Raw genomic sequence first — 26,506 nt, 5'->3', positions numbered from 1 at the left:
GTGTCTGCTATCTGCGACATATCTTGTGTGATGGGAGGGGAACTTCATTCTAGTGATATGTCGAGAATGCAGTCAGAGCCTCAGGCAGCGACTTCTTTTCGTCGACGAATTTCTTTTTCTTTGAATTCAGAATTCCGCGGGTCTCGGCCTTGCTGCCCCGTTCTCCACCACCCCACACAGTTCGTACTCCAGGTGCGGCCACGACTCTTGCAGGAGTTGACCCTCCAGCTGCTGTGCGAGACGGCGCCCGTTCTCGTCATTCAGTGCTGCTGATCCTGATGGACGCAGAACGAAAATTCGTCGTGTGGAGGATTCCGATAACAGGTGTTTGTATATCAGCTTATCTCGGAGAGCTGATTGTCAGGTGCGTCGTTTGTAGATAAATCTCACCAAACGTGAGAGCAGACTCAGCGCGACTTACACAAAATGTGTTTCTCTTTTTGTACAGAAAATGTAAATTTTTGGCATTTTTATATTTACATTTTTTATTGTTTTGTAAGAACTTACCCGTCTATCATAGCCCTGAGACATTTCTTGTTGTCAGAAACGCAAAACCTCAGAGTTCTTCCTGTGACCTTTTTGGACTGGTTGCTGCGACACAATATTCCAGCAGTCTCACATTGTCAACACATCAGTCAGCCACTTGAGATGTCCTCTCTACGGCTAGTGTTGCTTCAATCCAGACGCAGAGCTGAAATCCGCTTCACGTGACAAAATGACTGATATCAAATGGAAATCGCAAGACGGTTTTTTCTCTAAATAAGGGCACTGTTCAGATACGTTAAGGTTTCTTTGCAAATAGGCATACGTTTTTGTTAAACACAAACATTTAAATTTGATGAATTTTTATAGTTACTTAACGCCGAAAGAGGCTGAATTTTCTGTGTAGTGTCCAGAATGTACATTTTCGTTGACCATGTTTATCTCTTAATATCCTCGGAGTAGTGAAGCAACTCACATCACTCACCAATAGCAAATCACCTGGTCCAGACTCTGTACCAATTAGGTTCCTTTCAGAGTATGCTCATGCACTAGCTCCATACTTAACAATCAAATACAACCCTTCGCTCGACGACAGATCTGAACCCAAAGACTGAAAAGTTGCACAGGTCACACAAATATTCAATAAAGGTTGTAGGAGTAATCCACTTAATTACAGGCAGATATCGTTAACGTGGATATGCGCCAGGATTTTGGAACATATTTTGTGTTCGAACATTATGAATTACCTCAAGGCAACGATCTATTGACGCACAGTCAACATGGGTTTAGAAAATATCGTACTTCAGAAACACAACTAGCTTTTTATTCCCATAAATGCGGTCGCTTCTCAATGAGAGATCCCCAGTTTGAGTCTTTTTGTTGTTGTTGTGATCTGGTTTGATTCAACTCTCCATGCTACTCGATCCTGTGCAATCTTCTTCATCTCCCAGTACCTACTGCAACCTACATCCGTCTGGATCGGCTTAGTGTATTCATCTCTTGGCCTCCCTCTACGATTTTTACCCTCCACGCTGCCCTCCAATACTAAATTGGTGATCCCTTGATGCCTCAGAACATGTCCTACCAACCGATCCCATCCTCTAGTCAAGTTGTGCCACAAACTTTTCTTCTCCCCAATCCTATTCAATACTTCCTCATTAGTTATGTGATCTACCCATCTAATCTTCAGCATTCTTCTGTAGCACCACATTTCGAAAGCTTCTATTCTCTTCCTGTCTAAACTATTTATCGTCCATGTCTCACTTCCATACATGGCTACACTCCATACAAATACTTTCAGAAACGGCTCCCTGACACTTAAATCTATACTCGATGTTAACAAATTTCTCTTCTTCAGAAATACTTTCCTTGCTATTGCCAGTCTACATTTTATATCCTCTCTACTTCGACCATCATCAGTTATTTTGCTCCTCAAATACCAAAACTACTTTACTACTTTAAGTGTCTCATTTCCTAATCTAATTCCCTCAGCATCACCCGATTTAATTCGACTACATTCCATTATCCTCGTTTTGCTTTTGTTGATGTTCATCTTATATCCTCCTTTCAAGACACTATCCATTCCGTTCAACAGCTCTTCCAAGTCCTTTGCTGTCTCTGACAGAATTACAATGTCATCGACGAACCTCAAAGTTTTTATTTCTTCTCCATGGATTTTAATACCATCTCCCAATTTTTCTTTTGTTTCCTTCACTGCTTGCTCAATGTAGAGATTGAATAACATCGGGGAGAGGCTACAACCGTGTCTTACTCCCTTCCCAACCACTGCTTCCCTTTCATGTCCCTCGAATCTTATAACTGCCATCTGGTTTCTGTACAAATTGTAAATAGCCTTTCGCTCCCTTTATTTTACCCTTGCCACATTCAGAATTTGAAAGAGAGTATTCCAGCCAACATTGCCAAAAGCTTTCTCTAAGTCTACAAATGCTAGAAACGTAGGTTTGCCATTCCTTATTCCAGCTTCTAAAGTCGTAGGGTCAATATTGCCTCACGTGTCCCAATATTTCTACGGAAACCAACCTGATCATCCCCGAGGTCGGCTTCTACCAATTTTTCCATTCGTCTGTAAAGAATTCGCGTTAGTATTTTGCATCCGTGACTTATTAAACTGATAGTTCTATAATTTTCACATCTGTCAACACCTGCTTTCTTTGGGATTGGAATTATTATATTCTTCTTGAAGTCTGACGGTAATTCGCCTGTCTCATAGGTCTTGCTCACCAGATGGTCCAGTTTTGTCAGGACTGGCTCTCCCAAGGCTGTCAGTAGTTCTAATGGAATGTTGTCTACTCCCGGGGCCTTGTTTCGACTCAGGTCTTTCAGTGCTCTGTCAAACTCTTCACGCAGTATCGTATCTCACATTTCATCTTCATCTACATCCTCTTCCATTTCCATAATATTGTCCTCAAGTACATCGCCCTTGTATAGACCCTCTATATACTCCTTCCACCTTTCTGCTTTCCCTTCTTTGCTTAGAACTGGGTTTCCATCTGAGCTCTTGATAGCCATACAAGTGGTTCTCTTTTCTCCAAAGGTCTCTCTAATTTTCCTGTAGGCAGTATCTATCTTACCCCTCGTGAGATAAGCCTCTACATCCTTACATTTGTCCTGTAGCCATGCCTGCTTAGCCATTTTGCACTTCCTGTCGATCTCATTTTTGCGACGTTTGTATTCCTTTTTGCCTGCTTCATTTACTGCATTTTTATATTTTCTCCTTTCATCAATTAAATTCAATATTTCTTCTGTTACCAAAGGATTTCTACTAGCCCTCGTCTTTTAACCTACTAGATCCTCTGCTGCCTTCACTACTTCATCCCTCAGCTACCCATTCTTCTTCTACTGTATTTCTTTCCCCCATTCTTGTCAATTCTTCCCTTATACTCTCCCTGAAGCTCTGTACAACCTCTGGTTTAGTCAGTTTATCCTGGCCCGATCTCCTTAAACTCCCACCTTCTTGTAGTTTCGTCAGTTTTAATCTACAGTTCATAATCAATTGATTGTAGTCATAGTCCACATCTGCCCCTGGAAATGTCTTGCAATTTAAAATCTGCTTCCTAAATCTCTGTCTTACCATTATGTAATCTATCTGAATCCTGTCAGTATCTCCAGGCTTCTTCCATGTATACAACCTACTTTTATGATTCTTAAGCCAAGTGGTGGCTATGATTAATTGTGCTCTGTGCAAAATTCTACCAGGCGGCTTCCTCTTTTATTTCTTATCCCCAATCCATATTCAGCTACTACGTTTCCTTCTCTCCCTTTTCCTACTGACGAATTCCAGTCACCCATGACTTTTAAATTTTCGTCTCCCTTCACTATCTGAATAATTTCTTTTATTTCTTCATACATTTATTCTATTTCTTCGTCATCTGCAGAGCTAGTTGGCATATAAACTTGTACTACTGTGGTAGGCATGGGCTTCGAATCTATCTTGGCCACTATAATGCGTTCACTATGCTGTTTGTAGTAGCTTACCCGAATTCCTATTTTCCTATTCATTATTAAACCTACTCCTGCATTACCTCTGGTTTATTTTATATTTATAACCCTGTATTCACCTGACCAGAAGTCTTGTTCCCCCTGCCACCGTACTTCACTTATTCCCACTATATCTAACATTAATCTACCCATTTACCTTTTTAAATTTTCTAACCTACCTGTCCGATTAAGGGATCTGACATTCCACGTTCCGATCCATAGAACACCAGTTTTCTTTCTCCTGATAACGACGTCCTCTCGAGTAGTCCCCGCCCGGAGATCCGAATGGGGGACTATTTTAACTCCGGAATATTTTACCCAAGAGGACGTCATCATCATTTAACCATACAGTAAAGCTGCATACATCAGGAACCAAACGTTTGTCTGGCCTCTTGTCTTATAGTCTCCAAATCTTTGCTTGTTTCTCTTTTCCCCATTTCTTCCAGTTACTTACAGGAAAAACCTGTAAAAAAAAGTACAAATTCTACCGCGAGTACAGGGTGTGGCTCATCAGCACTCGTAATCGTGTGTTTGTAACGCGAAGAAAATACTTAGACGTTTTTCAGATACGTGATGGATTGCCTGATAAAGATAATGCGCGCCTCCTGAAGTGTTTTGTTTCTTGTTCTCATACCACACTTGTGAACTGGTGACGATCTCCACACATCTCCTTAATTGATAAGGAACCTCTTGGGCAATGTCCCTGCTTCTTCTTTAGTCAGCCATAGATCGTCGAGAGTGCACCTGTGGGGGCAGGCAGGGCGTTGTAGGACATGTCCCAAGTCCGGTAGAGTGCCACAGTCGCATTTGTCGTCATTTTCGTCCAACAAACCCCCTTTGATCAGATTAGATTTCACAGGAGCCACCCCAGTTCTGATGCGGTTAACCATTCTCCAGGTTTTCCAATCACCAGAAAAGCCGCTTAGTGGGTCCTCTCTTAGTGGATAGCAGATGGGGGCTCATCTAAGGCGCAACTTAGGAAACGGCGTCTGGATTTGAGTCTGCTGGGGCCACACTCTAAGCCAAATATTCAGTGACGGGCATCAATTTGTTTTAGCTTCTCGGTATGTTCATGGGCTTTCCTACGTGAGTCAGGGTTTGTGAAACCTGCGGCCCTGAAAAGAGTTTCTATGGGGGTTGGTTTCATGCAGCCTGTCACTATCCTGCATGTTTCATTCGAGATAATATCTACCTTTTTTGCGTGGGTGGATCTGCACCATACCGTGCAGGCATATTCGGCAGTTGACAAGCACAAAGCTTGGGCTGAAGTTCTGACCCCGTTAGGTTTGGCACCCCATTTGCTATTGGACAGCTTTCTTATTAGGGAATTTCGTGTTTCTACTATTTTTCGTGTTTTTTCGCAATGATATTTATATGTCAATTTTCTGTCCAGCACGACGCCAAGGTATGTGGGAGTATCTGTGTGTTCTAGTAATGTCCCATCCCAGGTAACATTGAGCCAGTACTTTGCCTGCCTCGAGTTCAGATGGAATGCATTCACTTGAGTTTTGGAGGGATTGGGTATTAGAGAATTCTTTTTGTAGAAGGTTGTCATTGTAGAAAGGTGGTTTCTAGCTACTCCTCGATGGCTTCAAACCTCTTGCCTTGACCTGTTATTGCCAGGTCGTCTGCATATACAAAAGTTGTGGTTTTGTCTGGAGTTGGTTGGTCATTTGTATATATGTTGAATAGGATTGGCCCCAACACGCTCCCTTGGGCGAGCCCATTTTTCTGATTCCGCCATCGGCTCTTTTGCCCCTCAAGCAACTGGGAACCTTTAAATACGTACACGGCTTCCACAGCTGTCGACGGCGATACACGTTACAAATGCCTGTTTCCCAAGCACGAGACCAAAGTCGGAAGTAGTTAGGTGCGTCCACACGAGTTCGTCATTCTTTGACAAGGAAGGCTTTGGCATATGCATGAATGGATGGTGACAACATTGAACAGCTCTTGTATTATTTACAGAAAGATGGCTCCGTAGGACAGAACCACTTGTGACGCCGGCCGAGGTGGCCGAGCGGTTCTAGGCGCTACAGTCTGGAACCGCTCCTTAGTTAGGTTTAAGTAGTTCTAAGTTCTCGGGTACTGCTGACCTCAGATGTTAAGTCCCATGTGCTCAGAGCCATTTGAAACATTTGAACCATCACTTGTATCTTGTATCTGGACATTGTTTCCAAACATCTATCCGTAATACTTTTCTTCTGGACGTGAGCAGGGCTACCTGCTCTAGCAGCATGGGACATCTTGAATACTCTTCGAGACAGAGGTCGGTCCGTGGCAGAGGCAGCTCTGCACCACTGTTACGCAGTGTACGTCTTGCTCAACTCTCGTACCGATCGAGGGAGGAATGGCTGTCTGTACACCTCGGTACGCGGCCCTTCAAGTCCCGTGGGGCACGCGCGATGGAGGCAGAGGAGCAGGTCCACAGCCTACAATGTACACAGGCCCCGGAAATTTAGCCAAGCTGCAAGAAGACGACATCCCCATTCCACCAAAGCTGCCCGTATCTCGGCTATCTGAACACCTCTATGAGATTTTCGTTACAGCTGTGTGGCTGAGAGGCGGAGAGGGGGACAGAAGATTCGTCATTCTTCTGACTGGTTTGTTGCGTCTCACGACGACTTTCTCCTTTTCGAGCGCCTCATCATCACAAAGTACCTCTTATAGCTTACATCCTCCACTGTTTGCTGAAAAGATTCCACTCTCCGACTTTCCTGTTGGCTTTGTCCTTCACGGCACCGTCTACCGCCTGCTTTTGCCTAGCTGCCACCTCAGATCCCAAATTACGCTGTTGTCACAACAAGCAGGCAAGCAGTCTGACTCGCTCCGCCCATCACCGAGACAGGAAATGTCTTCAGCGTCTCTGTCTCGTTCGAAAACCACGGAAAAAATCTGAAATCCCGTATGCTGTCGAGTTCTGAAGCTTACATCTGAGGAATTCTGGTGGACTTTTCCTGACATAAAAACATCATTACTTTGTCAAAACGATTGAACACGTAAAAATACTTTTCTTCCGTTGATTGTCAAAATGTCACCTTCGGCAACGGATCTTTCCAAAGTTCCGTATCGCATTCTGTTTGCTACATAAAATCTTCGCAAGATAATTTTTTTCTAACGTTTTGTCAGCCCTTAACTCATAACTTGTATTATATTAGCTTGGTGCATCAGTTCGTAGAGCTCATTGTTTTCTAAGTTGGTATACTGGCTGCTTTGGTTTATTCTTCGAGAGTCATTTTTATGCCTAGGCCAATACTGCTATTATTTTGTTATTTGGAGATAGTGGAGCTGGGGACACTAGAAAATGGAATGCCAAATAGATAAATCGGAACACTACCGACATACTCTTCTGCTTAAAGTAGAAGAGTGACTGCAGGGGAAGCAGTCATTGGACAGAGCACGGCAAGATAATAGTATTCTCGTATTAAGAGAAATGATTTTGACGTAAGTGACTCTCCACGTTCAGCGATACCTTTGGGTTCTGGTGAAGATCGTTTAAACGCATTAATCGAGGATGATTCACTTCACTGTCGCCGAGAACTGGTAAATGTGATGAACTGTGTTCATTCCACCATCGTGATAGATTTACATGCAATATAGATATGATAGAATATAAAGATAGAAAAATGATACGGAACCTGTGCAAAAGGGAGACAGCAGTTATCCGTGGACGGAAAAAAGAAGAAGAGTTGCAGATACGGAAAGGTGTCCGACAAGGTTGCGCACTATCCCCTGTTATCTTTAACCTATACATTGGAGAGGCGCTGAAAAAGTAAGGGAAAATTCATGGCCAACGAATAGATATGACAAGATATGCCGATGATATAGCGGTCCTGGCTGATAGTGAAGAAGTTCTTGTAGTCCTACTGAATAGAATGGATAAAGTTATGGGGGAAGAATATAATATGAGAATTAATAAAGAAAAACCAAAGTAATGGCATGCGACAAAAACGATCAAGTGAAAATCCAAGTTCATGTAAGCAACGAACTGCTTGAACATGATAAATTTATTTATCTGGGCAGTAATATTACCAGGGATGGAAGGAGCAAGGTAGAAGTGAGAAGTAGAATTGCTCAAGCAAAGGTTGCTTTTAACAAGAAGAAAAACATCTTAACATCCAAGAGCATCAGCCTTGAAATCAGGAATGGGTGTGAAACATGGACTCTCGGGACAGAGGAAGACCAGAAGCTAAATTCTTTTGAAATGTGGTGCTATAGACGCATGCTTAAAATAAAATGTATCGACAAGGTCACAAACGAAGTGGTTCTGGAAAGAGCAGGTGAGAAGAGAAGCTTCTGGAGTTTCATTGTCAAAAGGTGTGGGATGTAACACCTATAAAGAAATGAAGAAAAAAGCTGAAAGACGCACAGAATGGAGACAAGCTGCCGTTGTAGCTGTTGCAAACCAATCCTTGGATTGACCACTGCAGAAGAAGATAGATGGTTCAAATATGCCATGTGGGTACGGCATGCTCTAAGCCAAAAGTGTTGCGAAAGGTAATAATTGTGGCAACAGACTCTTCTTAACGACACTTTGCAGTAAGCAATATTAGGTGTTCCTATCTGTTGCTGGATACGGAGACTATTGTATGTCTTCAGGTTTGGACGCAAAGTGCTCTTCTTTCATATTAATACCTCTTCATGATATTTGAACTGTGTGCAGTTAACACTGTAATTATGTCTAGCCATAACATGCAGTTCCTCCAGTTTCTCGCAGTACATGCCGCTAGCAACCACAACGCCTGAGGCCTTCTGTCAGACTCCACTGCACAACAGCTCGCGCCAGACTCAACTGCATTTGCGCGGCCGCGTCCAGCGACTATGTTCCCCACTTCAGATATACTCTTTGACTGTCCACAATAGCAAATCGCCGTGGCTAGACCAGCGAGTTTACTACATGGTATTACAATTTCTTCTTTAGACATTGCGTGCAATTTCCGCAAGAATGTACATTCAAAAGAAAATATATACAAAATATTGGCAAAATATGTTACAGAGAACAATGACTCCATTCCTCACAATTACAATTTTAATACTGCGAAGTTTTGTAATGTTAGACACTATCTTATTGTCTTTTTTTTTTTAAAAAAAAGTGTTCAGATAAATGTGTTCATTCTTTTTACCTCGATTAATTGTGAGCCACCATTCGAAAGAAATATGGTATCATTCTAATGCCGGAGGTCTCAATTTTTATTAACCGTAATAAACCCATACATGTTTCTGTTTTCATTTTCGATTTTGCCACAATCTTTCGCAGCAGTGAAACAACACCTGTCCTAATTCAATAGCAATTTCATGCATTACGTCGTTACCAGTATTTGTACGATCGATTTGATTGCTCATTCAGTCTACTGCGAACAACAGTGTAGATGTCGTAAAAATACAGGGTGAAGCAAATAAAAGTGGCGGTGGAGCAGAGTGTCGGGGTACAAAGAAACACAACAAAGGAAAGGAAATACAGTACTAACCTGACTATAGCAGATGTTGACCACCATTCATCTCTTGGCAACATCCTGAAGGCGGATGGGGGCTGGAGTTCTGAAACTGCTACAGTTACATCCGAAATGTTCTTCCGCAGTTCTTGAGGACTGTGAGAGTTCCCACACAAAGTAATCGTATACTGACAGATCCGGTGACCTCCGAGAACAGCTAGGGCCGCGAACAGACTGACCTGTGCTAATAAGTCTCTCAGGGCTAATGGTTGTGTAAATGTGCCCCAACCTTCGGCCAACGGTATGGGCAGCTACTCCGCAATATTAGAAGTAACTGTAGGTCTTTTCGTCCACCGTTAATGTTCCACAAATTGATTCCAAATGTTGGCACGGTAACGTACCGAACTCAACGTCTGATGAATCAAGATGGACCAATAATTCAGCGTGCAGGCACCGCACACCAGGACCACAACCTTCCGATCATGCAGTGTGTTTGTGGAAGTCATGTGGATTCTTCGTTGCCCAGAACAAGTGATTCTGTGAGTTGACATAATCACTCGGGTGAAATCAGTCTTCATCAGACAGGAAGGAAAGATCCATACCCAAGCCATTTATTGTTATCTTATGTTTTTTGACTTGATCAATACAGATCCTGTGTGATGCCATTTTCCCACTAAGCGTTTCATGGGCACTTTGAAAGCATTAAACTTCTCAGCAAACAACTGACTACGTCATTTCGACTTGGCTGTCATGTAATTTTCCTACTGCTCCACAGTGAGTACCATCGTCCCCTTTCCACTGCTCCACTATTACTAACACAGTTCGCACTACGCTCTGAACAGGTGTGGATCACGTGACGGGTGTACACGTGGTGTGTGCGTCACAGGGTGTGGATATATGCCTACATACATGTCCTGTAGTATACACTCGTCCAGGCCACTTTTGTTTGCTCCATCCAGTATAACTCTTCATGACATGGTGAACGACCATATGTAGAAGTCATGTTTCTGATCAATGATAAAGAATATCGTGTCTCTTAAAGTGATAGTCTCTACGAAAAACTGTGTCCGAAATTTAGGTCTCAGAACTTCTGTATTGAAATAATTGATTTTTCGTGAATTCCCGGATACTCGATAAAGCGCTTCGGAAAGAAAAGTGTGTTAACGACGGCAAATTAACTTTTCCCTTACGATAACACAATGTGAATGCCGTTGTGTCACGTACAGTAACCTCTGATGTGAAACGTTTTGCATTACAAAATCCGCATTGTAAATTCATAAGACCACAGCTGTAACTGGCAAAATTATGTGGCATTCCCTTCACTTGATATTTAGATATATCAGTCAATAAGACTGTTGCATTATTATTATGAATATCCACATTCCTATTACTTTCTCTACGCAAAAACTGCGTCTGTCTAGCTCTGCATCTTTTACTCTGATCCCTTAGCGTTTTCCTTCTAGACACAGCCTAAAACAAACATGGCGTCCGTGCAATAAGGGACGCTGGAAGTCATAGTTACTAAAAATGAAGAAATTAGAAATTAGGAACCTCAGATTTTCTGGTGATGATGGCAAATGATCACGACGTTACTCATACAGAAAATTATCAAAACAACGAGACCAATGTACAACGTTATTTACAGACTTTGTTACAAACATATTTTGATTTCCAGTGCTGACGTCATTGTCCTGGCAGCTGTCGCATTGCAGTATGTGTGTGTTACTACAGATGAATCATGTAAACATGAATGTCTTTATAATGCCATTTGACGAAACATTGTTATTTTCGTGTGTCATTTCTAGCGTGGCAGCTGATCGGTACAAAGCACTTCAGTTTTAGATCACGTATTGGAATTTTAAAGCATGATAGTGAAGCGATGAGCAGAGTTACAAATATGGAAGCATCTATTTCCAGATGCCACTCTTAGGGGCTACGTACACACACAGCTCTTCGTTTGTGCACGTCTATTGCAAAGTACCTTCAGAATTAATTGGCCTCCTTGCATAATTAATATTCAAAATCGGTGCTTCAATTTTTGTGTTCCCATATATTGAGATGTATTTACCAGACACTGTCAAATAATAATTTAATCACAAGTTCTTAAAATCAGTGGTTTCCAAAATATATATATGTATATAGTACTCTGAACTTTCACTCTTCCTAAATAACACTTTTCCGGCGTGCCAACATGCCACTGCGTACTTATAGCAGAAGTCATGTACTCCTTATAGTCAGATGGTCTAAAGAACACCTTGTGCTAATCAAGTTACCTTAATGTCACACATTAGCAGCATAGCTAATGTACATTATTAAGAAAACACAATTTTCAATGAACATGAATCTGCCAGAGCATGGTGGTGCACTGAATGACGAGTGTATCTGGGGAATTCATCTTGGAACTGTAAGTATTTTAAGTACTTACAGGCATGTTCATAATGTTTCGTAATCAGTAAGTGCATCACATACACTAAATGAATAATGTTTTATAAAAGAGCTCAGGCAGATAATATCTACACTTTACTCCTTCAGACACTGCTGTTCAGAATATTTCTGGTTTCCTTACAGACAATAATTTGACAGAAGTCTAAAATTGTCTTCACTTGATAGAAAATGCTTTCATCGATATGACAAATGGCCGTTCAGAACTGACAATGAACTGTGGAAAGTCTTCTTGGCGACGCGATTCGATACATCGTCAGAACATATAGTAGCTCTGTAAAAACAAAAAGAAGGAATTACAACATGAAACACCACAGACAATTATATGCACAATGGTCAAACATTGAGCAAATAGTTATTAATTGAAGGCTTTCGACTGGTCAAACGGGGGAAGTACCTGGTTATGGGAAGGCAGCAGACAAGTCCAATGCTGCAAGACATGAGCGCTGCACCGCCTCCTGCACAAGGAAGAATGAGCATTTTTCTAGTATTTTACAAGCAACAGTCATGAAGTTTTTTGAACAACAGCGAGATAGAAGATAACACAGGCCAATGAAAATTTTTTTTTGAAAAACTTTTTTTACTTTGATAGCTGATCCTTGTAGATTTTTATGAGCTGAATCCGAATCTAGCCTTAGCTTTTTTCTATCACCCATAGTTTTTGAGCAATATGCTCTTTATTATATAGTACAAAAATCCTATGCTCTAGAGTAAACGGAGAAATTAATTAAACGATTTGTCACAACACAAGCATGGTATGTATTTACAGTAAGCTACTTCAAACAATGATATGTCTTAATAGAGGTTTCACATGTCAGCTGGAATTGGTTTGTATTTTCTTTCTCTTTTTTCTTTGAAGATTCTTGTGTAGCTTTTCCTACGATGAGTCGCTTGCTGAACTCGGTGAAGTGACCAACAGTAGCCCCCATCATGCTGGTGTTTCAGAGCTTTTGGTAGCGTTTCTCCGTTACTAGTTTTGGATGAATTAATAGACAGCCTCCAGTCTTCCTTTTAGTATTCAGTACCAAACTCATTAGACAGGGAATGTCTGAGCAGTACTAAATCACCTTCTTGTTGAAAAAGCTTGGAAAATTGCTGCTCTCTCTTTCTATACATGTATATGCTAGTTCCAGCTGCCAATAAGTTCTTTTCTTTTTAATCTAGAGCCAAGAAATTCAGCTTTTTCTCTCGTTAAGCCCAGATCCCTAACCAAATCGTTAAGCTCGGTGTGAGTAAACAATTTGGGCACTAGACTTTCTGTATTACAATGGAATTCATCATCATATGGTTCATCTAATCAGACTGTGCATCAGAAAATACTTCTGTTGGAATAGAATTTGTATCATCTGGTGGTTCAGGAACCGGCAAATCTACACCATGCCCTACTGGTCAGATGGCGGACGGAAGGTTAGGGTAGCTTATTACCTTCTTGTTTTTCGAATTATGTCCAGTAATAACAACACTGCAATAGTAGTAATCATCAGAATGATTTCTTGGCTCTCTCCATATCATAGGAACAGCAAATCTAAATGCTTTTTGATCCTTTTTGGACCATTTTCACAGATATTCAACACACAAAAAACATACCTTTTGCAGTGGCCAAGATTTATCTTCATCACCAAGTTTAGATCTAAAGTATGATAGATAAACCTTTTTCACAAAGTCTGTAATGGTTCTTTGGTGTTCATTCATCACAAATTCACAACGATATAACAAAAACTGTCAGCAATCATGATTAGAAATTGTACTGAGCACATGTACAGGAAATGGGAAGTGAGGTTAGGTTCACAGTAAACAAAACACCATCTGTTAACACAAAAATATAATTGGTCTTTTTTTTGCCCAAAAATGTTTTTCAGCAGAGCTACGAACGTCATCTACATTCGTTACACTTCCTTTTTAAATTATTTTAGCTGTATAAAAACTATTAAATTCTTTAAAAATCGCTTAATTTAATAAATTTAACTGTAAACTGTGAAGAACTGGTGGGTGATACAGCTTTTTAAGTAATATATTTGTGTTTACAACCCTAAGAAACATAAGAATAAGGTATTTTCAGTAAAAAAGTTTTTCCATCGTTGGCCTGTGTAATTTAATTAGGAATAATCATGAACGTCCGGTGTGAATGATTTCAATGATAGTTTTTGTACTCCCAAGTCAAAACCTGTGTTCCTACGAGCCATAATACAAGTGCTCTGGGATGCTATCTCGCTAAATCACTATGGAGAAAGGAACACAAATAATTTGTCACACTATGAGAAAAACTTTGATAGTGAGACCGACCTTAGTGCGTTTCTAACCAGAAATTAATTTCTTTGATATGGACAGTGGCTGTTGATCTGTGTCCTCAGATTGACGCTATTAAATGAACATTAACAGTCGTACAAAGAAATGTGCGTTAGAAACGAATACTTATTATTTAATATGACTTGGTGGCAGTATTTATGAGCATGAAAAAATACACCTGTTTTTTAATGAGCTTACTTCAGTTAGTGAATCTAGATGTGACGTATACAACAAACTGCAATTAATTTTTGAATACGTCTTCGTTGCCCTAGACCAGGGAGCAGATGAGTTCACTTACATCTCTACATTTCACAAAGTTAATGGAAACTTAAGCCAGACCACGGTGCCAATGTTGTCGTTCACACATTTCACACAGCCATACCACTACAGTTATTCCCTATATATGCACCGTAGCAATGTGAAATCCAATTTCATTATTAGTTTAGCGCCTTCATTTTATAAACGACGTTTTATTCCAGCTTTAACACCACTCTGTCGATCACATAATTTCGATTGCACAGACCATTTCTTTTATTCTCATCTTAAGTGTCGTCACTTCTGTCCCATACGTCACAACACTTTACACAAAAATCTTCTACAGCCATTTTTTTGTTTCTTTCTATATAGCTGCTGCTGTGTTGGCAGAAGAGCCAACACCGTGTTACTAGGGGAGGCTGAATTGCACGCGTTTTAGCTCACGCAGGCTGGCGTGAGGAGGGAAGAACTACGTATACTGGTGTGAGGTCTGGAACATGACAAGGAATTAGAATTCAGAAAGCGGACGTAATTAGTTTCATAATTAACTTTAATCGATTAACGATGAACGTCGCTCTTGACGGTACGTGATTCACAATATTATCTGTTCAGAATACATTCATAGTAACTGAATATGGCGCCTTGCTAGGTCTTAGCAAATGACGTAGCTCAAGGCTATGCTAAACTGTCGTCTCTGCAAATGAGAGCGTATGTAGTCAGTGAACCATCGCTAGCAAAGTTGGCTGTACAACTGGAGAAAGTGCTAGGGAGTCTCTGTAGACTAGACCTGCCGTGTGGCGGCGCTCGGTCTGCAATCACTGATAGTGGCGACACGCGGGTCCGACGTATACTAACGGACCGCGCCCGATTTAAAGGCCACCACCTAGCAAGTGCGGTGTCTGGCGGTGACACCACAGCAGCTCTCAGTACTTTTCTGATTTTCACAGTGATCAATATGAAGACAGTATTGCGGATATGCAAGCTGCTACTTAGATCGACACCATCCAAGCAGCACGGGAGACTTACACATGTTACCATGATTGTATGAAACTGTGGTGTAATTCGTATAAAAGGGACCACTGCAACCTACTCTAGGCCACTGCCGCAATGTTTGCCATCTGTACTTCTAGGCGTTTGAAATGGTTGAAATGGCTCTGAGCACTATGGGACTCAACTGCTGTGGTCATAAGTCCCCTAGAACTTATAACTATTTAAACCTAACTAACCTAAGGACATCACACACATCCATGCCCGAGGCAGGATTCGAACCTGCGACCGTAGCGGTCGTGCGGTTCCAGACTGCAGCGCCTTTAACCGCTCGGCCACTCCGGCCGGCTTCTAGGCGTTTCTGTGATCTTAATAGGATGGTATTCTGTAGACGAAAGGGCAACTCGAAGAGTATGCTTGTAAATGGGACTTTTGGAAGATAAACAACATTCCCAAAGAACCCAGTTCGATGAAAATACAGAAAACTTGTGATAACGTAAAATAATTAAGGTTTCCACTGACTGCTTACTTGATCAGTGCGGAGACCTCTGGAATAATGTAAGGGAGGCTATGGTCCATACGTATGCAATAAGTACTGGCCCAGGGGTGAAAAATTTCAATCAAATTTGCTATGCGGCACACTCTGGCCTGTATTCTACATAGCTCTGGTGGGTTTCTGAGCTTTTCTACTTCGATATCCATACTCTGTAAACTCTGTAAACCACTGAAGTGCATGGTAGAGAATGTTTCCCATCGTACTTAACAGTAGCCTCACTTTCCACTTTATACACATACGGAAAGAGGGACGTGTGACTGTTCAGATACCTCTGTGCACACTGTGATTAGTCCGATATTGCCTCTGCTATCCCTTGTGTGGAGTGTTGTGGTATTTTCCTAAGCTCCTAAAGTAACACCAGTTTCTGCAACATAAAAATATGCTTCCACAGAGTCATGGTCGTCTATGTTAATATGGCTGCCACTTCCAGTTTTTGAACATTTCTGTGATGCTCTGCCATGGATCAGACCAATCTGCGATCACTCGTGCTGTCCATTTTGCACTCATCTGATATCGCCTGTTAGTTGAATCTGCTATGAATCCAACATATAAGGACATTATTCAATTACTGATTGTACAAGTTTCATGTAGGCAATCTCCTTCATTGACTGACAGCATTTCCTCAGTGCCGTGCCAATGAACCAAGGACTATTACCTGCTTTACCTATGACCAAGCCCACACAATCATTATGCTCATACTGCTGCCGCCATGTATCTGGATGAGTTGCATGATTCCAGATTCAATTCACAAACACTGAAATCTAAAGATACAATGTTTTTCATTTTCTTTTCAAGTGTACAGTTTTACATATCTGACCATGTAGTGTGAACTTCCGATTTTGGTATAACCCTTAACTGTTAAAGGGTGTGAAAATTTCTAAGATTTTTGTGTCACAGAACACTTCATTCTGTATAACTGCATCAGCTGCAAAAAAAAGAGATTATGTATATAGTCATGCCAGGTCATTAACATAAATCATAAAACAGCAAGAGAAGCAACATATCTCCCTACGGCACACTCGCAATTACTTCTACGTCTTTTAATCACACCACACCCAAGGTAACATGCTATGCCTCCCTACAAAATAATCCACGATCGAATCTCAAATTTCATTTGGTACCCTCTAAGATTGTACTTTAGCTAACAGCTTAGATGTAATTGTGATACAAATGCTTCGTGGAAGCCATGATTCCAGCTTCCATATGAAATGCTGCAAGTACTTGCCTGTGTTGAGCCAAATTCTTTTAGGGTGAAATCTGAGAATTGCGAAACGTCCATTGTGCTTGATCGATGTTTTTGAGACTCATGTTGGTCGGCAAGGGTGAGGTCTTTCTTTTGGAGCTAGTCATTCAGTGAATGTCAATGCACCCCTAATTTACATTTTCTGTCCTAACGACAGATCAACAGTACTCTGCTTAAGTGTAGATGACTCAGATTTTGTATATGCAATTTTGAAATATTTTTCAAATAAAATCTGGTCATCGTGGTTTGAGTCTGCAGCTGATGGCTCCCTCAGTGAAGCACATTAGTGATACAGCTGTATCGAGATTCTGATGTACAAAAGCCTCCTTATCTACAACTGCTGTTGTTGGCTCAACTTTTACAAATACTCAGAACAACTATTCCACTGTAACTTTTGATGAAAGTTATTGAAACTGTATAATTTCCATTAAGAAGAATATCAACAACTCACTTAATTAAAGTAACAATAACTTAAGGAGACTTATTTATTTGATTTATATGCCAAACTGAAGAACTTCATTTCCTGTACTGTTATTACTTTAATTCTTGAGTCTGTTACAGCACTCTGCCGGATGTGTCCCATATTTTGTATGTTGTGTAGTGTAGTATATGTTGCTCTCTTTGTTTGTAGTTAATATGATGTCTTCATTCTGAAATGAAACTTCATTTCTTTGGACTGTTGTAGTTTGATGACGAAAACTGACAATATGAAGAAGATAGTTTAATTTTTTGTATATGCATTCATTCATTATTAGCTGTACTGCTCCAATAATAAGTACTTCAGCCGTTTTTACTGTTGACAAAATAGACCATTAGTGCATAATCAGTTGAGGTTCACTTGGTTTATGACAGTCAAAGAGTGTCAGTTGACGTCGCCATTAAATCATGGCTTATAACATAGACTGTAGCGAGTACATGGAAGTCAGCGGCAGTTGAGACTGCTGATCATGTTTTATTGTTTATTTTGGTATACAGGAAATTTATTGTTATCTACATAGCCATATTTGAAAACATCTATGAGATGTCTGATCCTTTGGATGTGTCCAAATGAACATACAGGATTTTGATCGGGCAACCACTATGATTTAGTCAATGTCCAGTGTTTCAACCAACAACATTAAGTGGGGAAAGATGAAAATATATGCTAGACCTGGATTGAAACTCCTGCTTACGTGGCAGACGTGCTGTAGACTGCTCCATCTGGACACAGTGGTCTTCACAGCCGCAGAAACTACCCTAGTACGCCTCCTGTCAGACCAAAGTTCTCAACTTATCCACACACTACTGATGTAGTGCCCCTTGCCTCTTATCCTCATTACCATCAAAAACGACACACCACATATATAATTAATGTGAAGATGGCCGATGATCCCATTAATGCAGGTGCAGACCACCCTCTAACTCTTATGGGAATCGGCGAAATGCCGCTACTAATTGGGATAATGGGCAATTCGCATTACAGTATTAGTGTGTGATACATGTTGAGAATTTAAATCAAGCAGGAGGTGTGCTAGAATAGTCTGTGCAGTTGCTATAACCACTGTGGCTGGACGGTGCAGTGTTCAGGAGACCTGCCTAGGAAGCAGAAGGCTGGGGTTCATATTCCAGTATAGCACAATTTTTTAACTTTTCTCATTGATTTAATCAATGTTCCTCAGCAGCTATATAATTATTTCCTTTGTGTCTTAATATTTGAAAATATAAGTATCACTAATTTTTACCGTTTCAAAGAGGAATAGACCTCAAGTTAAGTGTTTAGATTTCTGGCTGGATTACCTACACTAATTCGTCAGTCATTTTTTACAGTTATTGAGAGCAATAGTTCAGCAGGCTGCCACCTTGGTCAGTGAAGGCGCTGTCGGCAGAAATTCTAAGCAGTGGGTTGCATGGCGGCCACTGCGAAAACTCCAATGGCATGACTCCAGCCTGAGGGAATTGCACTAAAGATCCACAGAAGGGAAATGAGAAAGAAGGAAAAATCCACTGCAGTACTTTGTGGAATGTGACTGGAGATCCACATCACCTGATACATGGAGGAACGTCTTATAACTGCATCATTACAGCCGTGCGTGAACTGTCCGATTTGAGGTATTTCTAAGATTGTTTTTAAATAGTGATTAACAAATAATGCAACTTCAGATAAGCAAATAGCTTGGTATGAATATTGCAAATGACACGATGATGTAATTAAACACGATAGCTATCAAACCATCTGCACTGCAGACACATGAGTTATTCAGTTTGTGTTCAGAACTAGTGTCATGTGACTATTGCTAATGGTGTCACCCTGTAAGTACAGACACAGATTTCAGCACAGGAGACACAGAAGCAATTTCAGCGCTGGGTTTGACATGAAGATCCATTCAAGCTACACATCAGTACGTGACTATTGCCTGGGTAGGGTGAAATCTGCAAAAGTTTCACTTGGCACAAACCACGATCCTATCAGTTACTTTTTTGTAATCAGATGCTGCAATAACTGGTGTTTCTCAGTGATAGAGGATTATCCTTTTTTTTTTGTTGTTTTCACAAATGGAAGCTTGCATCATGTTGGATTTGTTTTTACGAGGGTGTGATGAAAAATAATATGTCCAATTTTTTTATTTGAAAACTCTCATAGCTTTTAAATAAAGCAAATTTTGTTACCATTGTAAATCTTTACTCTTCATGTATGCATATTTATTTTGCAACGTAGTCACCCTGGTGACGAACAGCTTTCTGACAACGAGAGACCAGTATTTTTATACTGTTACTATAGAATGTTTGATATTGATGGAAAGCTGCAGATTGTGGCTTCTTCGACAAAGCCACAGTTAAGTCCTCGAATGCGATCTATAAGTATTAGGTACACATGAAAGAAGGACGGGGCCAAGTCGGAATTGTATGGAGAATGGTCGAAGTCAGTGAAGTCGTGGCATCGGATAGTTGCAGACATGCAGTGCTCTTGTGTGGTATAGCACTGTGTAGAAGGACAGAAGGAGAGAATGATCTACGTGTCGACAGGTTTCTGAGAGTCTTGCTGTAAGCTGAGGTAGTTCTGTTACACCCTGCCATGTTGCATGCTGCGGCTTAGTGGCAGCGAGCAGCGGCTTGTGTCAGCAGAGTGGGAAATTCGGCTAAGTAATATGCATGTCATGTAACACGTCAACCAATTTTTAGAACAGCATAAAAATTTCTCAAGCATTATTTTTCAGTATGAGCTCGCAGATATCTCTCATTGTCCCTCTTGCTATGATGATTTTTGCATACTTACAAGTAGGGGATGTGTTGTTCCTACAGCATAATGTAACCAGGAAAACATGAGTCACTCGACAGAGCTACTGACCAAAAATCCATTTTAGAATCAGATGGAGCAATCTCATAAGCATTTTGCTCCATTTTCTAATGTTTTGTTCTTGTTGGAAATGAGGGTACGAAATGTGCAGCATTTAACACATTTTGTGTTCTACATATTTAAATACTGCGTAGCACATTGAGCCTATTTCGGACATATTGTTAGAGCTTAAGTTAGAGAGTTTTATTGTTAGCAAAATTGTGTATATTTTTCAAACTAGTTATAGTCAGCAGGTAAGTCATGCCTTGTCAGTGGTGCAAAGAAAGTGTTCTACAGTGGAACACATGTTACTTTTTAATTAATTGAGTTTCTTTAATCTGTTAAGCATTTTACCTACTTTGAGAACTGGACATTGTGTTAGTTGCCAATAGCTCCTATTTCAACATATTTTTAATTTTCAACTGTTTTATTACACTCCTGGGAATGGAAAAAAGAACGCATTGACACCGGTGTGTCAGACCCACCATACTTGCTCCGGACACTGCGAGAGAGCTGTACAAGCAATGATCACACGCACGGCACAGCGGACACACCAGGAACCGCGGTGTTGGCCGTCGAATGGCGCTAGCTGCGCAGCATTTGTGCCCCGCCGCCGTCAGTGTCAGCCAGTTTGCCGTGGCATACGGAGCTCCATCGCAGTCTTTAACACTGGTAGCATGCCGCGACAGCGTGGACGTGAACCGTATGTGCAGTTGACGGACTTTGAGCGAGGGCGTATAGTGGGCATGCGGGAGGCCGGGTGGACGTACCGCCGAATTGCTCAACACGTGGGGCGTGAGGTCTCCACAGTACATCGATGTTGTCGCCAGTGGTCGGCGGAAGGTGCACGTGCCCGTCGACCTGGGACCGGACCGCAGCGACGCACGGATGCACGCCAAGACCGTAGGATCCTACGCATTGCCGTAGGGGACCACACCGCCACTTCCCAACAAATTAGGAACACTGTTGCTCCTGGGGTATCGGCGAGGACCATTCGCAACCGTCTCCATGAAGCTGGGCTACGGTCCCGCACACCGTTAGGCCGTCTTCCGCTCACGCCCCAACATCGTGCAGCCCGCCTCCACTGGTGTCGCGACAGGCGTGAATGGAGGGACGAATGGAGACGTGTCGTCTTCAGCGATGAGAGTCGCTTCTGCCTTGGTGCCAATGATGGTTGTATGCGTGTTTGGCGCCGTGCAGGTGAGCGCCACAATCAGGACTGCATACGACCGAGGCACACAGGGCCAACACCCGGCATCATGGTGTGGGGAGCGATCTCCTACACTGGCCGTACACCACTGGTGATCGTCGAGGGGACACTGAATAGTGCACGGTACATCCAGACCGTCATCGAACCCATCGTTCTACCATTCCTAGACCGGCAAGGTAACTTGCTGTTCCAACAGGACAGTGCACGTCCGCATGTATCCCGTGCCACCCAACGTGCTCTAGAAGGTGTAAGTCAACTACCCTGGCCAGCTAGATCTCCGGATCTGTTCCCCATTGAGTATGTTTGGGACTGGATGAAGCGTCGTCTCACGCGGTCTGCACGTCCAGCACGAACGCTGGTCCAACTGAGGCGCCAGGTGGAAATGGCATGGCAAGCCATTCCACAGGACTACATCCAGCATCTCTACGATCGTCTCCATGGGAGAATAGCAGCCTGCATTGCTGCGAAAGGTGGATATACACTGTACTAGTGGCGACATTATGCATGCTCTGTTGCCTGTGTCTATGTGCCTGTGGTTCTGTCAGTGTGATCATGTGATGTATCTGACCCCAGGAATGTGTCAATAAAGTTTCCCCTTCCTGGGACAATGAATTCACGGTGTTCTTATTTCAATTTCCAGGGGTGTATAAACCTTATTCTTAATTTAATTTAATATGCTAATTATTGGCGTGTAGTATAGTAATAATATAACAGGTAGACTATTGAGTTCAGTACTGAAGAGATTTGCACGACTGAAGCACTTTTGAATTTCAATTGAACATTTGTTCCCAGCTTCTTGACAGTGCTGAATCTTCGTACATGTTTTTACATGAGAGAAAAGTTTAATGTTGCTGTATTTTTTATAATTTCAGAAAAATCCTGCAAAAATCAATGGTGTGTACCATGATTTGAAATTGGAATAAGATTATGTACTAAACAGCTTTTGAAGGGTTCACTAGAAGCGGCGATAAAGGTTTGCCGAGATACAACATTCTCCTTGTAGTGGGAGTACGAAAACAGTGAATGACCACAGGTTTTAATTTATCATATTCTTTATTTTAATAATGAAGAAACGCCCTTAAGTGGATCTGTTTCCGCTTTACTCCAAAGGTGTTTGTCGGACTGCTAGCTTAACTTTAGTATGTCGATCAGCTGCTGGTGGTTGTTCTGTCTGGCAAGGTCCAGTGGTGTTTTCCCCTCGTATTCCTGGCCCAGCGGTCGTCCCCTGCCTCGAGCAGTGCAGCTGCAGTGCGTGGCCGTTCAGAGCCGCATAGTGCAGCGGCGTTCGCCCCCACTGATTCCTGGCGTTGTGGTAAGGAGTGGCCGCCAGCAGCAGTCGCACCACAGCCTCGTGGCCATGATATGCAGCCATCAGCAGGGGCGTGCTCTGCATTTTGTTCCTGGCATCAGCCTCCGCCCCTGCCTCCAGCAGCAGCCGCCCCACAGCCTCGTGGCCATTACCTGCAGCCTTGTGCAGGGGTGTGCTCTGCCAGTCGCTGCTCCTGGCGTCCACCTCTGCTCCACCCTCCACCAGGCACCTCACTGCCTTCACATGTCCCTTTTTTGCTGCCCAGTGGAGGGCGGTGTACCTGTCCTCGCTCTCATCCCTCGCCCGCACGTCCGCACCAGCTGCCAGCAGCGTCTGCAGCTCACTGACTGAATCCTCCTTCGCTGCCTGAATCAGTCTGCTGTTCTTCTCCTTTTCAGGCAGGCTCCTGTGCAAAAATGGCAAACCGTCACATATTTCTCCAAGTACATGCTTCTGATTAAGAATACTGCAAAAAAAACCTGATATGACACCAGTTCCAAAAGTAGATCTATCCAACGAACACCAACTAATCTACAATTTTCTTCATTTGTGATACGAAACAGTGGGACAGCCTGTATTTATTGAAGTACGCATGTACAGTGACATCGTTCTCCCAAAGTCTTCATCAATTAAAAACTCCTACATTCTGTCTCTCCAGACCTTTAGTCATCATATTTTGTCACATTGATTCCTGACATTTAGTGTTTTGCTGTCAGAATGCTGCAGTTAAGCAGCCGTTGCCCTCCACTGAAACAGATGCGTTACGAGGTTATAATAGTCCTCTGTGTGCATTATGTGCAAATTTGTTGAAACATCAACGTCAACAAAGTCAGATAATGTTTGACTCGAAAAAATTAAATCGAAATACTTCAGATATAGGAATAGCTGTGGATTACTCCTTTATTCATACACACAAACATATTTGTTGGCATATACACATATCTTGCAAGCAGTTCTCAGCAAGTCTGTATAACAAGCATATCCACATGCGGTCTTACACACTCTCATGTGCACACACATACACAAGCATATCCACATGCAGTCTTACACACTCTCATGTGCACACACATACACATATACATACACACAGTATCACACAACCACCCCCCCCCCACACACACACATAAAAAACACACACACCCTCGTCCATAGTTCTTGTGGGTGTCTAAAGGCAACAGCAAATCCTCAGTTTGGAGAGTAAATAGATGATTCATGTGCTTGCCTAGATAACGATTCGCAATACAGCTCCTGAACACACTGTAGACCTGACACTGCTCATGTATTGATTGATACATACGTCATGTGCTTTGTGTGTGACAGCCTCGCTACAATATGTCTAATACACAATACCTACATTATGGCACTATAAACTGCATTCCATGCCCTCCAAGATTAGAGTCCTCCCTCAGGCATGGGTCTGTGTGTTGTCCTTAGTGTAAATTAATTTAAGTTAGATTAAGTAGTGTGTAAGCCTAGGAGCCAATGACCTCAGCAGTTCGGTCCCATAGGTACCTACCACCTACGTGCGTTCCATGTCATCAGGAATAAAATAATTCATTATACCCTAGAGCTACTGAACATCAAATTCCTTCTATTATTCTGCCTAGTGAGATATTAGAGACAATGAGGAGAGTGAGGATCTGAGTGTGTGGATTATGCCATCCTAGTACATAAGACTGAAAGGGCAGCAGAAGACTCAATCCCAGAAAACATGCCCTTCTAGGGCTCTGCCAAGATACCTCCGGTATAATGGGGCCCAAGAACGTGATGCGGCAGCTAACGACAGGAGAGAAACACTCAAAACCTACATCTACATCCATACCCCGCAAGCCACCTGACGGTGTGTGGTGGAGGGTACCCTGAGTACCTCCATCGGTTCTCCCTTCTATTCCGGTCTCGTATTGTTAGTGGAAAGAAGGATTGTCGGTATGCTTCTGTGGGGGCTCTAATCTCTCTGATTTTATCCTCATGGTCTCTTCGCGAGATATACGTAGGAGGGAGCAATATACTGCTTGACTCTTCGGTGAAGGTATGTTCTCGAAACTTTAACAAAAGCCCGTACCGAGCTACGGAGCGTCTTTCCTGCAGAGTCTTCCACTGGAGTTTATCTATCATTTCCGTAACGCTTTCGTGATTACTAAATGATCCTGTAACGAAGCGCGCTGCTCTCCGTTGGATCTTCTCTAACTCTTCTATCAACCCTATCTGGTACGGATCCCACACTGCTGAGCAGTATTCAAGCAGTGGGCGGACAAGCGTACTGTAGCCTACTTCCTTTGTTTTCGGATTGCATTTCCTTAGGATTCATCCAATGAATCTCAGTCTGGCATCTGCTTTACCGACGATCAACTTTATATTATCATTCCATTTTAAATCACTCCTAATGCGTACTCCCAGATAATTTATGGAATTAACTGCTTCCAGTTGCTGACCTGCTATTTTGTGGCTAAATGATAAGGGATCTATCTTTCTATGTATTCGCAGCACATTAGACTTGTCTATATTGAGATTCAATTGCCATTCCCTGCACCATGCGTCAATTCGCTGCAGATCGTCCTGCATTTCAGTACAATTTTACATTGTTACAACCTCTCGATACACCACAGCATCATCTGGAAATAGCCTCAGTGAACTTCCGATGTCATCCACAAGGTCATTTATGTATATTGTGAACAGCAACGGTCCTATGACACCCCTGCGGCACACCTGAAATCACTCTTACTTGGGAAGACTTCTCTCCGTTGAGAATGACATGCTGCGTTCTGTTATCTAGGAACTCTTCAATCCAATCACACAATTGGTCTGATAGTCCATATGCTCTTACTTTGTTCATTAAACGGCTGTGGGGAACTGGATCGAACGCCTTGCGGAAGTCAAGAAACACGGCATCTACCTGTGAACTCGTGTCTATGGCCCTCTGAGTCTCGTGGACGAATAGCGCGAGCTGGGTTTCACACGACCGTCTTTTTCGAAACCTACAAGCGACAAGCTCCAGAAGAGAATTTTCTGTACTTAAATCACCTCCAAGCAAGTGCACAGCGTATATACAAAATAAAAAAAAAGGGGAGCTGCCCACATTGACGTAATAGCTAGCCTCTTCAATGCTCCATGACTATCATTTGGAATAGAATTGAGAGAATAAGACGTATTAACACAGCAATGGAAAAACTACAGGCAACATCTAAAATCCTTTTAGAAAACATTTTATGCAACTTGAACCCAAGCAGATCAGAACAGGAAAAAACGATTTAATGGTAGAGAGTCAGATGGAACACCTGTCAAATGGGAATTTCTCCCTGTTGGAGACGACTGTAGCAATAGTACGTAGCAAGATTATGGGACCAGGACTGAGTAACATTCACTATTCATTTCTCCAAAATATGTCAGAGAAGGGATTAATTCATTTATTGAATATCTTAAATGAAATATGGACCAGCCAAATCTAGAGCCCGGAAATGAAGACTCCTCGGATAGTAAAATGGGAAAGGCGCC

The 26,506-nt window shown here is 42.1% G+C and overlaps 1 protein-coding gene across 1 annotated transcript in view; it reads right to left on the bottom strand.

The window, feature by feature from the left end:
- LOC126101533 (uncharacterized) overlaps nt 1-26,506 on the bottom strand; it is a 760,565-nt gene that overhangs the window by 149,604 nt on the left and 584,455 nt on the right. Inside the window, exon 9 of the mRNA XM_049912174.1 lies at nt 22,841-23,420. Coding sequence (XP_049768131.1) covers nt 22,841-23,420 — 580 coding nt within the window. The remainder of the gene's footprint in view (nt 1-22,840; nt 23,421-26,506) is intronic.

Source organism: Schistocerca cancellata, chromosome 9 (genome assembly GCF_023864275.1).
Source record: "Schistocerca cancellata isolate TAMUIC-IGC-003103 chromosome 9, iqSchCanc2.1, whole genome shotgun sequence".
Classification (NCBI taxonomy): domain Eukaryota; kingdom Metazoa; phylum Arthropoda; class Insecta; order Orthoptera; family Acrididae; genus Schistocerca; species Schistocerca cancellata.
Note: the sequence above shows the minus strand (reverse complement) of the source record. Positions and strands in the feature narration are given on the sequence as shown.